Source organism: Trichophyton rubrum (genome assembly GCF_000151425.1).
Source record: "Trichophyton rubrum CBS 118892 genomic scaffold supercont2.6, whole genome shotgun sequence".
NCBI lineage: Eukaryota > Fungi > Ascomycota > Eurotiomycetes > Onygenales > Arthrodermataceae > Trichophyton > Trichophyton rubrum.
The window spans coordinates 1,222,754-1,235,312 of record NW_003456423.1 but is presented as its reverse complement, the minus strand read 5'-3'; the positions used below and the strand labels follow the sequence as shown (position 1 = coordinate 1,235,312).

The 12,559-nt window shown below is 46.6% G+C and overlaps 7 protein-coding genes across 9 annotated transcripts; 4 read left to right on the top strand and 3 right to left on the bottom strand.

Annotated features, from left to right (window-relative positions):
- Nucleotides 1–105: 105 nt before the first annotated feature.
- Nucleotides 106–1,028, top strand: TERG_05864 (uncharacterized protein; the record flags this gene model as incomplete). The annotated part of the gene is made up of 3 exons (XM_003233947.1): nucleotides 106–291; nucleotides 394–465; nucleotides 564–1,028. The coding sequence occupies 3 exons, from the start codon at nucleotides 106–108 to the stop codon at nucleotides 1,026–1,028; spliced, it is 723 nt and encodes a 240-aa protein (XP_003233995.1).
- Nucleotides 1,029–1,994: 966 nt separating this feature from the next.
- TERG_05863 (uncharacterized protein) lies at nucleotides 1,995–2,819 on the bottom strand (the record flags this gene model as incomplete). The annotated part of the gene is made up of 1 exon (XM_003233946.2): nucleotides 1,995–2,819. One exon carries the CDS (start codon nucleotides 2,817–2,819, stop codon nucleotides 1,995–1,997), a length of 825 nt encoding a protein of 274 aa, XP_003233994.2.
- Nucleotides 2,820–4,101: 1,282 nt separating this feature from the next.
- On the top strand, nucleotides 4,102–4,576 carry TERG_05862 (uncharacterized protein; the record flags this gene model as incomplete). The annotated part of the gene is made up of 3 exons (XM_003233945.1): nucleotides 4,102–4,158; nucleotides 4,231–4,337; nucleotides 4,414–4,576. The coding sequence occupies 3 exons, from the start codon at nucleotides 4,102–4,104 to the stop codon at nucleotides 4,574–4,576; spliced, it is 327 nt and encodes a 108-aa protein (XP_003233993.1).
- Nucleotides 4,577–5,247: 671 nt separating this feature from the next.
- TERG_05861 (uncharacterized protein) lies at nucleotides 5,248–6,639 on the bottom strand (the record flags this gene model as incomplete). The annotated part of the gene is made up of 4 exons (XM_047748511.1): nucleotides 5,248–5,799; nucleotides 5,861–6,330; nucleotides 6,408–6,516; nucleotides 6,634–6,639. The coding sequence occupies 4 exons, from the start codon at nucleotides 6,637–6,639 to the stop codon at nucleotides 5,248–5,250; spliced, it is 1,137 nt and encodes a 378-aa protein (XP_047604494.1).
- A 266-nt stretch (nucleotides 6,640–6,905) lies between these two features.
- Nucleotides 6,906–7,121, top strand: TERG_12343 (uncharacterized protein; the record flags this gene model as incomplete). Its single annotated transcript, XM_047751312.1, has 1 exon — nucleotides 6,906–7,121. The coding sequence occupies one exon, from the start codon at nucleotides 6,906–6,908 to the stop codon at nucleotides 7,119–7,121; it is 216 nt and encodes a 71-aa protein (XP_047606711.1).
- A 1,209-nt stretch (nucleotides 7,122–8,330) lies between these two features.
- Nucleotides 8,331–10,118, bottom strand: TERG_05860 (nicotinate phosphoribosyltransferase; the record flags this gene model as incomplete). 3 transcript variants are annotated; one of them, XM_003233943.1, is made up of 5 exons in its annotated part: nucleotides 8,331–8,554; nucleotides 8,632–9,061; nucleotides 9,141–9,760; nucleotides 9,845–9,928; nucleotides 10,013–10,118. In XM_003233943.1, the coding sequence occupies 5 exons, from the start codon at nucleotides 10,116–10,118 to the stop codon at nucleotides 8,331–8,333; spliced, it is 1,464 nt and encodes a 487-aa protein (XP_003233991.1). The 3 variants fall into 3 exon arrangements, with proteins under 3 accessions (XP_003233991.1, XP_047604493.1, XP_047606710.1); XM_047748510.1 differs by having other exon boundaries at nucleotides 9,845–10,118; XM_047750044.1 differs by lacking the exons at nucleotides 9,845–9,928; nucleotides 10,013–10,118 and having other exon boundaries at nucleotides 9,141–9,593.
- A 444-nt stretch (nucleotides 10,119–10,562) lies between these two features.
- Nucleotides 10,563–11,833, top strand: TERG_05859 (uncharacterized protein; the record flags this gene model as incomplete). The annotated part of the gene is made up of 2 exons (XM_003233942.2): nucleotides 10,563–10,791; nucleotides 10,863–11,833. 2 exons carry the CDS (start codon nucleotides 10,563–10,565, stop codon nucleotides 11,363–11,365), a joined length of 732 nt encoding a protein of 243 aa, XP_003233990.1. The 3' UTR covers nucleotides 11,366–11,833.
- Between the last annotated feature and the right edge of the window lie 726 nt (nucleotides 11,834–12,559).

Sequence of the window (12,559 nt, the reverse complement as noted above, 5' to 3'; positions counted from 1 at the left end):
CCAGCTCAAGTAGCGCTTCCACTCCTAGCCTATATATCTCCCGTGCAGCGAGCCGAACCCTCAGCCTTACATAGACCTACGTCGGCGCCTTTGCCTCCTCACAACATGGCGACGGAAAACGGAACCAAGCCCGAACAGGCCGTGAACAACGAGAACTCCACTCCAGACGGCGCTGAGGCTCAGAACAAGGATGAACAGATCACTGTCTTTCATGACCCCATCAACTTCAACGTCAAACACCCTCTCATGAACGAATGGACTCTGTGGTTCACAAAACCTCCAAGTGGCAAAGTACGTGGTAGTGCATGGCGCGCTTCCCAAAGTTGCATATCCCATACCGCCCACCTATCATTGAATGTCTCGGATTATGCTAACCCAAGCGCTATCCTCTAGGGCGATAACTGGAACGATTTGCTCAAGGAAGTCGTCACTTTTAACTCCGTCGAAGAATTCTGGGGAATATATGTAAGTCCGGAATCTGTTCCCCCCAATGAGGGGCACGGTTCTAGCTCTTATTTATTATATACGGCATAATATCTGACCACTCACTTTGCTGTGAATAGAATAATATTGCGCCTACCTCTCAGCTCAGCTTCAAGTCAGACTACCATCTATTCAAGAAGGGAGTCAGACCAGAATGGGAGGACCAACAAAACAAGCATGGCGGCAAGTGGTCGTACTCTTTTAAATTCACCAAGGACCGGAACCAGGTTCCTATTGACGAACTCTGGCTACATGCCCAACTTACGGTGATCGGAGATACCCTCGAAAATGATGGTGATAATGAAGTCATGGGGGTTGTCGTTAACGTGCGCAAGTCTTTTTACCGAATCGGTCTATGGACCCGAACAATTGGACGTGCTAGCAATGAGCGCTCGCAAGATCAAGCACAGAAGATCCTCCTGGCTATTGGCAGACGGTTCAAGGAAGTTCTCAAACTGAAGGACAATGAGCTCCTCGAGTTCTCTGGACACACTGAAAGTGCCAATGCAGGAAGCACCCGTGCTAAAGCCAAGTTTACAGTCTGAGAAAACAGCCCCTGGTCATATAAGAGATTCAGTCTTATCCAGATATCAACTCTATATCGCTACGTTCAGTTCAATGCCTCCCCCTTAGTGCTGAACGGCCGTGGTGAAAGTTAGTAGGGAAGCTTTTACATCTTCCCTCATTAGCGGGATTGAGATTACCGGTAGAGATGGTTATTACGCTTTCTCAATTTGCAAAATGGAGTCTTATGAAGTCTCAGCATGCGCGTGATGTTCCCAGCGCAGCTTTCATTTCCCTGGATTGTTTTATCTTAGGAGCTAAAACTGGGGGTTTACGTGGTTTATTTAACATGTCTTCCGCTTTTACTTCTTAATGTCATTAAACTGCCATGCGCGTTTGCTCTTATTCGAAATTCCCCTTTCATAAAGCTGTTTCTATCATCTTTCTTCACCGTGTATGATGTTCGGTCCATTAGGCGATATCGCTTCCGGTTTGTTTTAGCCTTGAATTTATTCATCTAACAAGCTACAAATGTCCGTCTATGTTCATAGTGTACAAAAGTCTATATACACCCGTATTGTACACAACAACTTAGCATGCTATCAATACACCACATCGCCGAAGACCTGTTTTTTCAGGGCTTTCTTGTTTACTGGAAGAATTACTTGTCAGTAGCTCTACATCAAAATATCTCGAGTGGCAGTCGAGCACTTACCTTTTCCCATGGCGTTTCTTGGGATCCCGCCCTCAAGTACCCTCATCTCTTGAGGGATCTTATAACTAGACAGCTTCTCCTTCAAGGCACGGCGCAGGTCAAGTATTCCCCAGGGCCTTCTATCGCCAGATTCTGAAGCTGTATGCTTAGAGTCGAGAACCAGTATCGCGACGACCTTTTGACCCCATTGCTCCGATGGTAGGCCGACGACAGCAGCCTCCAAAACCTGGGGACTGCAGATATACCATGTTAGTCCAGCTAGAGTACAGAACAATATGAAAGAAGTCGGTACTTACAGGGAGAGAATTTCACGCTCAACTTCTAGTGCGCTCACCTTTTCTCCTCCGACCTTAATAATGTCCACACTCTGGCGGCCTTGGATAAAGTATAATGGGCCTTTGGCCCAGGTGCTTTCACCTTGCCCAGCGCCATCAACTGGCTTTCGAATAGCCATATCCCCTGTCTTGAACCATTTGCCTCTACCATCAGGGTCTTCAGTAAATGATTCCTCGGTGGCTTGCTTATTTTGCCAATACTCTTTGAATATGGTTGGACCTCGTAGCTGGATCTCTCCGACCCTCTCACGGCCGTCCTGGTCAAGCTCTTCCCCAGGGCGTATAACTGCTTGTTTATCAAGGTCGAATAGTCTGACCTCAACAGATGGAAGCGGCCATCCAACACTTCCATCTATTCTATCATTGAATTCTAGGCCACAACTGAGAGCCATGCCCACTTCAGTCATACCATATCGTTCAAGAAGGACATTCCCTCCACTAAGGTCAGTCCATGCCCCTTTTGTAGGCGTCGGTAATGCAGCAGAACCGGAAATATTTAGCCGTAGATTTCCCGGCGAAATGGCATCCTTGGCGGCCTGTTTGGTGGTATCAGAGAGTAAATCAAATGTATTCAGAAGACGGTGATAGATAGTTGGAACCGCTGTGAGGAAGTTTATAGGTTTTGGTGGTGGATTGGCCGTGGACTGAGGGAGAAATGGCTTAGCTAGTCTCTTCCATACCGCTGTAGGATTGAAGGGATATGTAAATTCAATAGATGAGCCAGCAAGTACCGGGGCCAGGATAGCATTGACAGTCCCATGGATGTGATGTAGAGGTAGCATGTGAAGTAGTCTGTCGTCTGGTGAATAAGACCATGCTTCAACCAAAGACTTTGTTTGCGCCGCTAGCGCAGAGTGTGGGAGGAATACACCTTTCTGATAACGATGATTATTAGTTGGCGTTCTACCGTATCCAAATTCAATAGTTCAGCATACCGGGCGATTGGTGGTTCCTGAAGTATATAGCATCATTCCTCCTTGAGGGTTCTCGATATTGCAAAATCCTACGCTCGACGGTGGCGTAGCTCCTTTTACAAGCTTGGGAATGAATTCCAGAACGGGAGGATTTATCAACTTCCCCTTGAGAACTTGCTCTGCTTGTTCCCGGTACCTTTCCGTAGCTAGGAGCACTTCAGCTTGCGAATTATCCAGTATATATCTCAGTTCTGACGCAGGGAAGCTAGGAGAAAGTGGAAGGGCAATCCCATCCGCAGCAAGGATAGATAGTAGTGTCACTATGCTCATTAGAAATGTTAGCCTTTTATATAGTGCCAAATTTCATCAAATCGACTTTATTGGGAGCTTCTACAGTACCTACGTAGTCGTAGCTGTTCTCTGCTAGAAATGCCACAGGCTTCCCCTGCAGATCCATAAGCCTTGAATGCCTTCCCCCGATAGTCTTTAGTTTATCTTGAGCTGATATGACATCGCCGAGAAGATTGCCATAGGTAAAAGTGCGGCCCGATGCGCTGTGGACAACCGATGTCGAGAGCTGGTCATGGGAGGCCAATGGATGCAACAGGGGAAAATTCGGCAGACTCGAAAATAATCGCATATGACGGCCTCGGTATCCCTTCCATTTCGGCCATGGTATAGCGCTATTCTGATTCACTTGAGCTCTTGGATGCTGCTGCGCAAATAGACGCAACCGCTGGCAACCAGGTCGTATCATCTTGTCGAGGTTAATAGCAGTTCTTTGCTATAGCGGTTTCTCGCCCACATATCAGATTATTAAACAACAGAAGTCAGCTAAAGGGCATCCATGAGTTTCAAGGTAAATAATGGTGGCCAGTCTTTATCTTCTATGATGTGTTGATGTGCAGAGTTGGAAGTTTCCCCAAGGTCGCGGATGCGCCCAGAAAGCTTAACTAATTTTTATTTTACCGACGACGACAGCCTAGGCCTAAATAACACCGAAGCCTTCTGCAAGACATATACAGGCAAGCAAACCTACTTACCAGCGCATTTGAAGCTCTTGTCGTTCTCCAGCTATTCCACATACCAGATGCTTCGAACCATCAGACTAAGCCAGCAGCGCCTGCAGGTTTTCTCACACATACCCAGAATGTCCGCCAGCACTGCAACATCTCAGACGCCTTTGGAAGACGCGATTCGGGAAAAGGTATGCCTCAGGTCTTATGTCAAGGAGATAAGTGCATGGGCATATAGCTGATTTCACAATGATTATATGCAGGTCACAAGAGAACTATCGCCGGTTTCCCTGACGATCCGAAATGACTCTAAACACCACGCTCATCATGCGCCCATGCAAGGAAATACATCTACAGAAACCCATTTCCAGTGCGTATATGGGAAGCATACCCATTGACGGCTAAAAACACGAAATTGCTAGCTTGCTCACTACTTCTCTTTACAGTGTAACGATAATTTCGTCCGCATTTGCATCGAAGACCCAGCCGGCCCGACATAGAATGGTATATAACCTGCTCAAAGAAGAGATGGCTCAAGAGGGCGGTATACATGCGCTACAACTTAAGACGAAAACCCCGGAAGAGGAAGAGAAGGCTGCGAAGCAGTAGGCAACGCAGGCGTGGACATGTGATGAGACAGCTGAGGAACTATATACCCTAGAGTCGGCGACTAGGCTCCATAATTGGAGATCGTAAGAGTCTGGGCTGGTGCCATAGCGGTTGCACCAAGGCATATGTAAGCCTTGAGTTCGAAGAACCATACTTTGCATGCTACAATATTGCATTTAAGCATTGGTCCGGTAGCGATAGACCTGGGACATAACTGGCATAAGTGGATAATTGAAGAGATAGACAATATAGTATCAGAATAAACTCTTATTGTTTACTCCAAAAAAATACAAAGCCAACCATTCTTTTATAAGGTGCAAGGAGAAGTAGACGACATGATGGAGAATAACACGAGAAGAACCGAAGAAGAGAGAAAAAGGAAACAGGGGTAATTATTATATAGTAGTAATGTCAATAAAAAGTACCTTCGAAGAAACAGACAGGAATCCAACAAAGGAAAAGTGTCACTGAGCCATAAGAGCTGATATAGTACAGCCGGGCGAGAATGGGATTGTAGCTGCTATGACGATTGACAAAGGAAAACGGAGGCTCCAACGATGATTGTGAATGTGGCTTATCGGTTCGATGCTAGAAAGCAGAGGAAGAGAAAAAAGGGGAATTTTTGTCGAGTTGCTAGGGGCAGATGTTCCAAAAGGGATACCAAAAGGATCTTACAATACTGGTTGAAGGGTATAAGCACATGTACAAAGGGAAGAGAGATATTTTCGCGGAGGGTCGGGTCGGAGGGGTGAAAAGCCATATACTCTGGCCATCGGTGTGTATAATGAGACGTAAGTAGAGGTAAGTGGTAGCAACCCTACTTCTTTTGTATAACAACGACAACGACAATGACGACAACAATGATGATGATGATAAGGACTGCGGAAAGATGGAATTAGTATAATTTGGCAAACTCCAAGGGAGAGATTCATGTACTTACGACAGATGAGAAGACACCACCACTTCTTTCTGTTACGAGCACGGGCGGAATCAATGGCGCCCTTAATCTCTTCATTGGCCTTGTCGACGTTCTCCCGCACTTCTTCACCGGTCTGGTCGATGTGAGCAATGGGTTCTTCTTGTTGAACAACCATAGCCTCAAGATCGTGGAACATCTGTGTCAATTCGACAAAGTCTCGTTCAATCTTCTGGATCTCCTCGTGTCTGGCCCGAACCATTTGCGACACCTTTTGGGCATCTCCACGGCGGTCACTTTGGATCAACTGTCAAAATTGGTTAGAATCTCTAATTCACACATGGAGATGAAGTCCGGTGAAGACATACAGCCTGGCTGAAGATCTGCTGGTTCGAGCTATCCTGAACGGCCTCTCTAACCTCGGCATCTGTTGCATCCGGTCGAACAATACGGTACTGTCGGGCCATTTGCGACTCGGACTCTTTTCGGAAATCGGCCTGAACTTGCTGGTATCGTGTGATGGCTGCCTTCAAGCTACGTTCAACTTTTCCAACCTGGGAGGAGTTACGTGGGCTTCCGGATTCTGGCATCTGCTTGATAGACTTGACTCGGTCGACCAAGTTACGATAAAGGCGCTTCGTCTGGTTGGCAAGGTCTTCGACTTCTTCTCGGAGGGCATTTTCACGAGCAGGGTCGACATCGCTGAGCAAACGGCGGTAGAGGGTGCTAAGCTGGTCAACATATCGGTTTACATCATCGATTCCACGGTCAACATCTCTGCACTGGTTTAGGATAGCGTTGGGATCTTGAGGGCGTGGCTGGTTGTATTGGGACATTTCTATATAGCCGGTTTAGTGAAATGCCGCAACCAAACAAATAAACAAATAAAGACTTAGAAGATAATGCTAGCCATACCATAATTGTTGTGGCCGGCTTCGACATCTTGGTTATACCCGTTACCGGGGTGTCCAGAGCCGGAGTAGTGGTCAATCTGGCCGTAGCCTCGTGTCTGGTTGTTGTATCCCTAAAAACATTCGATTGAAAATTAGCCCCCAGGGTTCCTCCTTGCCAAAGATCGCATGTTCACGTCAAAATGTACAGCTGTGATATCAAATTTCGACAAACGAGAGTGGCGACTCACGCTCATTGTGGAAATATGGAGTGCCTAGCCGTTGTCAATCCGGAGCGTAGGGTGTTGTGAGTCGAAAGAGGTCGAGATCGAGAAATTTTAGAAAAAAAAAAAAAAAAGTACGCAAACCAAGACTTCAGCAGATAATCTTTCTTGTTTAAAGTAAAGAAACAAAAGAGAAGAAGAAGGCTCGTATGTACACGCAAGAAGGACGAAGGTTGCTATTAATGGAGGGTGGCTGAATGCGAATCCAGCGCAAGGTTGCGGCCGTGGGTTGTGTAAATATGGCGATTGGAGGGGACTGGAGACGCGACGATCCCGGAGCAAGGGCGAGAGCTCGTGATCTGGAGGAGAGAATCAGTTCTGGAGAAACAAGAACGCCAGACAGGCCCAGGCAGCGACGTTCACGAGCAGACGAAGGGGAGCAGAGGACGAAAGGACGGGAGTCTGGAGGATGGGATGTTGTTCCAGCCGACTCGAGAAAAGGAGTCTCGGACTAATTAATTACGCGGCAAAAACGGGCGGTTCGAAGAGGCTCAGAGGCGCTAGTCCGCTTCGGGCGCTAGTGCCACCTGACGTGCATAAGTGGCCGAAAGAGGGATGTGCATGGTGCCGCTTTAGGGCCCTGTTTTGCAGCGAAGCAGGGCGCAGGAGGGCTGGGGCCGTGACGCCGCTTTAACGCTCTGCGATCCTTCGTCTCTCCGTTTATATTTAGCTGCTCCTCTTCAGCCCCTTCTTCGCCTGTCTTTCTCGCTAAGCTGCATGTCTTGAGTGATGCTGCAAGCATGAGCCTGGCGGTGAGGACATGTTGCCCTATGCCTCAGATGTATGGTCTTTCGGCTTGCAAGGCCCTCAGCGTGCTGGAGCTTTTTCGGGAGGATGTATCTACAGCTTGTGAAGGGACGTGGGAAAAGGGGAGCTCTAGTGGTGGATGGTTACACAGGTCCATAATTACATGCGCCGTGGCGCGGTGGACTTGGAGCCGAGGTGGTTGCCATAAGCCACCGAGATCTCCTCATCCGTAGACAGTGCACTAGCATCAAGTACAGAGTACTTTGTACCTTGGGTACACTTGGATGTGGTCAACGGTGGATTTGGTAGAGATGCTACTCCGTAATTTACTGGACAACGTTATAACATGACACCACAAGGCATTCTATGCACTTCGGGAACAAAAATATAGAATAAATCCTTTATGAACCAACCTCATCTTCTTAGACTGGATCAAAAGAGTCAAATACCTACAAAATGGTGTCTGAGGGACACTTCTACCCGTCAAAAAGGAATAAAAAGGGACATGGTCCATCATCCCGGTCTAAACTTTGATGTATTATGGGTACGCAGGAAGCCCATTGAATGCCAACTCGTATGCCCAAGCTCTGCAATGCTATGTCTGCTCATACGTTGATGGAGAACGAAACAATGGATGAAGAGTAGAATGAAATAATATTGCGTATGCCTCTAAAGTCAACAGCTAGACAGTGGATAGAACTGATATTGAATAAGATCTTTTGAAAGGCAACAAAACAAACGCTTTAACAGGTACAGTTATTGGGGAGAGCTGTAAGCTGGAGTTGCAACAAGATACTTACACTGCAGATGTTGCCTACATCAACGAGGCACCTCTTTTTTTTTTTTTTTTTTATAGCAGGGGTCAACAGCTGGGTCCATCTATCTGATATAAAAAATGGAAACAGGTCTTTGACTCGCTAATCCTCTTTCTTACCCCACCGTCTCGTCTCGTCTCCATCTTCCCAGTCGTGCTCTACATAGCCAAGTCGCTTCTTAACCTCGACCACTGTTTTCGGATCACCAGTATTCTTACCCAGGTTATCACTCAATTTGACTGCTGGCCGCCCTCCGGCACTGGAGACTTTGATAACGATATTGAGAGGAACAGATTTCTTTCCATTCGAAGTTCGATTGAAATCATCTATTTCATTCATGCTAATTAGCCCAACTCCAGACGAGGCAGGAAAATATGACAGATGCTGCAAAGGTAATTCATACTTGTGAAAAATGTACCAACTCCAAATGTGGGCTGGAAGCCAGATTCTTCTGCAATAACTTTATACTCCAGACAAAGTTCGATATTCAGGGAATCAGAGAACACGACCGTTTTCTTATCCTTGATACCTTCCTTTTCGTAGAAGTCCTTTGCCATCTTCAGGAAGTAGATGGGGTCGCCGGAATCTTGTCTCACTCCTGTGAAAACCTGGGCGTAGGTTTTAGTGGTGGTGTTTCTCGCCGCACTTTCAAATGGTTTCTGGATAGGGGGAACAGTTGATGTTAGGGAGTCAGTCTCGGAAGTATTAATTCCTGAAGAAGGCATCGTAGCCTCAGGGCCTTCTTCAGCAGATGTAAGCTCTGGTACTGGCTTTCCGAATGACTCAAGGAACGTGGGGGTTCCAAAGGTATCAGTCAGGGCAATACCCAGAACCTGTAGCATAGAATTAGCATCAACTGCTACGGCGATACCGCGAAATGAAAAAAAAAAAAAGAGAGAGAGAGAGACTTACCCCTTCACCGAAACACCCTAACCAGTATCTCAGTGCAATCTCGTTGGCATTCTCATAGTTGTTCGTGATAGCAGCTATTCCCATATACCATTCATGGGCAACGGTACCCACAGGGTCAATACCATATTTCATAGCGAAATGGACGTTACTGGTGCCTGCAAATTTCCCCTTAAACCCTTCTTCTACTCCTTTCTTCGCTGCTCTAGTAAGACCTTCCATCACCAGATTCTGGGTATGATAATCTCTGCGTCTCCGGGTTCCGAATTCAGAAAATATACATCCATTTTCAAGAAGTGCGCATCCCTTTCGGAAAGCTTTCTCTTCTTGTTGATGGTAATCCCAGTCACGATCGCAAAACTTGAAGTATGTTTCGCTAGTCAATGCCAGAAGGGGGATTTCATACAATATAGTTTCAACCCATAGACCCTTGATTGCTATTTTGACATCTCCCATGTCATCCTTAGATCCAGTGTCGTCAATTGGAATGAATGATACCTCCAGTTGCTCGGAGGGTTTCAGACGAAATTCTGATAAGTATTTAAGATATGCGGGGTTAAGGTATGAGCAACACTTCTGTAAGAATTCCAGCTCTTCTTCTGTCAATTTGATATTCTCCAATTCTGTGTACAGAATTATAAATCAGCGCTTGATTCCAAGGAAGTTTCGAGGGTCAGATTGGCTCTGAATAAGCCGATAAAGCTCACTGGATATTTGCTCTAGCAACCAGTTATACGACCGTCTAGTGAATTTCATGTCCGGTGTTCTGTTGGTAAAGGAGTATGTAACATCTGGAAAGCTCCGGGTTAGCCGTGACCTACGTAGTTTCGGAACATGTCTGCTTCCAGACATGTTAGAAAAATAAAATAACATACGAGCACTTGGAAAATATTTAAGGATGGCACATTGCATCGTCAGCTTATAGAGATCAGTGTCCAGCAGGGAGAACACCCCCTCTGGAGGAGGGGAAGTTTGGCCCATGATGGAGGAACTTGGAAGCTTCCCCGCGGTCAGTTCAATTGGGGGGTATAGAATCAACTCTGGTTGGGATTTGTAGAAGCAGAAATAGAGAGGATTTCATGCCCTAGGCGGACAAACATGAATTCTTTGATGTAAACAGCCGAAGCAGCCTCTGTTCTTACAATGTAAACAAGAGATGTTCCTTGTGATGAAGGTAGTGACAATAAACAAGGTACCTATGATATAGCTTGGACGAGCCTTTTGCCCGAAGTTTGCACTGTTTGCATTCAGCTCACCCTGTTTGTTGCCTTGGACCACCAGAAACCTCAACCAGGGCTTGAACAGCTTAACAAGGCCACAGCATACGACAGGACACAGCCGCCATATGAAGCTCCAGAGAGAATAGAAGCATATACCAGCATACCATATTACAGAATCAAGTTGTTTAATTTAACAAGAGTCGGAATGGGACCGATTCGGAGATACCTGCGTGTCAGCAAATACACCGTTCTTGAATGCCGAATATACCTAGAAAACCCATCAGACTCGCGATGGCTACTAGACTCTCATGATGCTACCCTCAAACGGGTCATTGAGAGCATCAGACCTCTCGTGCAGCCCAAGCTACGCGAGGAGAAAGAGCGGATCAAGGCCAAGAAGAAGAGCAAACCCGTGAAAGACGTCCTTGTTGAAGGTCAGTCAAGAAATGATGCCACTGTTTCGAATACCGACGGGGACTATTCCGTTATTAACAATGGACTTTAGATGATTTTGAAGTTTCTATATTCCTACGAGAAAGTGGAAGTCGGCATTCCCTGCTCACACGGCAAAAAGTTTTCAGAGACGACAAAGACCGGATCACAAGCAATTCCAAAAAAATGACAGGTGAGACGGATGACTCACCGATTGAAATATCAGAACAGAATACAGGCGAGACGAGGATACTAGTAGAGAGTGATGATGACGAAGAGATGCCTCTTGCAAACGACGAAGCGCCAGAGAACAATCAGAACAAGAATAATAACGATGCTGCTAATGAAAACATGCAGGATACCGCTGAGGTGGCGAACGAGTCCGCCGAAGACAAAAAGAAGCTAGGCCTTACTACAACGTATGATGGATTTGGAATATGGGGATGGGTCCTATGTCTAATCATTAAACGCAAGAAGCCGATGGAATCTTCCAAAAAGGCGAACGATGGGGAGACCGGACAGGCTCTGATGGAGGAGTGGATTTGCACTCAAGCACCACAAGAATACGACGAATAGCGGTGGTACTATGAACTCCTTCCTTAAACGGTTTCTCCTACATACTCTATGCCCCGCTTCTATTATTTTTCCAGAAACAGTGTCGAAGAACTCTGGTTTGGATTCAACGTTCGCCAAGTCCACCTTAGCACCAATGATTTATACCTGAAGCAGGGGATATGGATCCAGCACAGTGCAGATTACAACCTCCATATGCACACCGTTAAGTTGTACAGAGGACAGGATCGGAAGCCAAGAGAGGATATTTTCATAGTGGTTCTTCATCTTGAAGTTATCACGCCACGCCATGCGCGCCGCATAGAGCCTTGTCAATCTGGGGAGAGGGAATCGTCGGAATGTTACGGAGTATGGGGAATGCAGTCGATGTCACTCAGCTGAAACTCGGAACATTCGAAATGTTCTCTTTCTTTCCCCTCCCCCTCCTCGAGTCGTCACAGTGATTATTGTGAGCAAGGGAACAGGGGGGCGGGGAGATTTGGGAGGCTCGAAACTTGTCACACGTTGATATCGACCTGTTCACATGAGGGAGGGGGCCGTTGTTCAGGGGGCCCGCGACGAATGTGACAGTTTCAACCGAGTGCACGCAAGCAAAAGCCGTTACGTACAAGTATGCGACTTGACATGGCGCTAAGCAGCAGAAAGAGAGAATGAGAGAAGCTAAAGTGAAAGATTTTTTCTTCCGACGAACCACTTCACCCTGACTACTTAACTTAGTATATGTAACTGAAAAAGAACCCCATAAAAAAATATGGGATCTTCAGCTGCGCAGGTCACAACAAAGTTCCCGAACGAGAGAAATTAAAAAGTCACCTTCCAGAAACGTTAGCCCCGTTTTAAGGCTAGTTTCTCCAGGGCGAAGTTCAACGGTCAGGAGAAGTCCCCAGTCTGCCTTCCACCAACTATTTTAGCAGAGAAGGGCGATTTCTGGAGTTGCTGGTTAAGCAGGCCAATCACGTTGCTCCACGGCGGCCGAACTAATTTAACCAACCCATGGATGGACGCAGATCAGTATGAATTTTTTTTTTTTAAAGCAAACAAACCACGTTTCTCAACAAGCTTGTCAAACGATTCTGACGACCAATTGAAACAAGCGACGAGCTATCCCTGAGGCACAGCCGGGCAACGCTGATGAACATGGGCCTCCTTCTCCTTTTTGTCGCCCAGCCGCAGCCAAGCAAGACATGTTCGCTGACA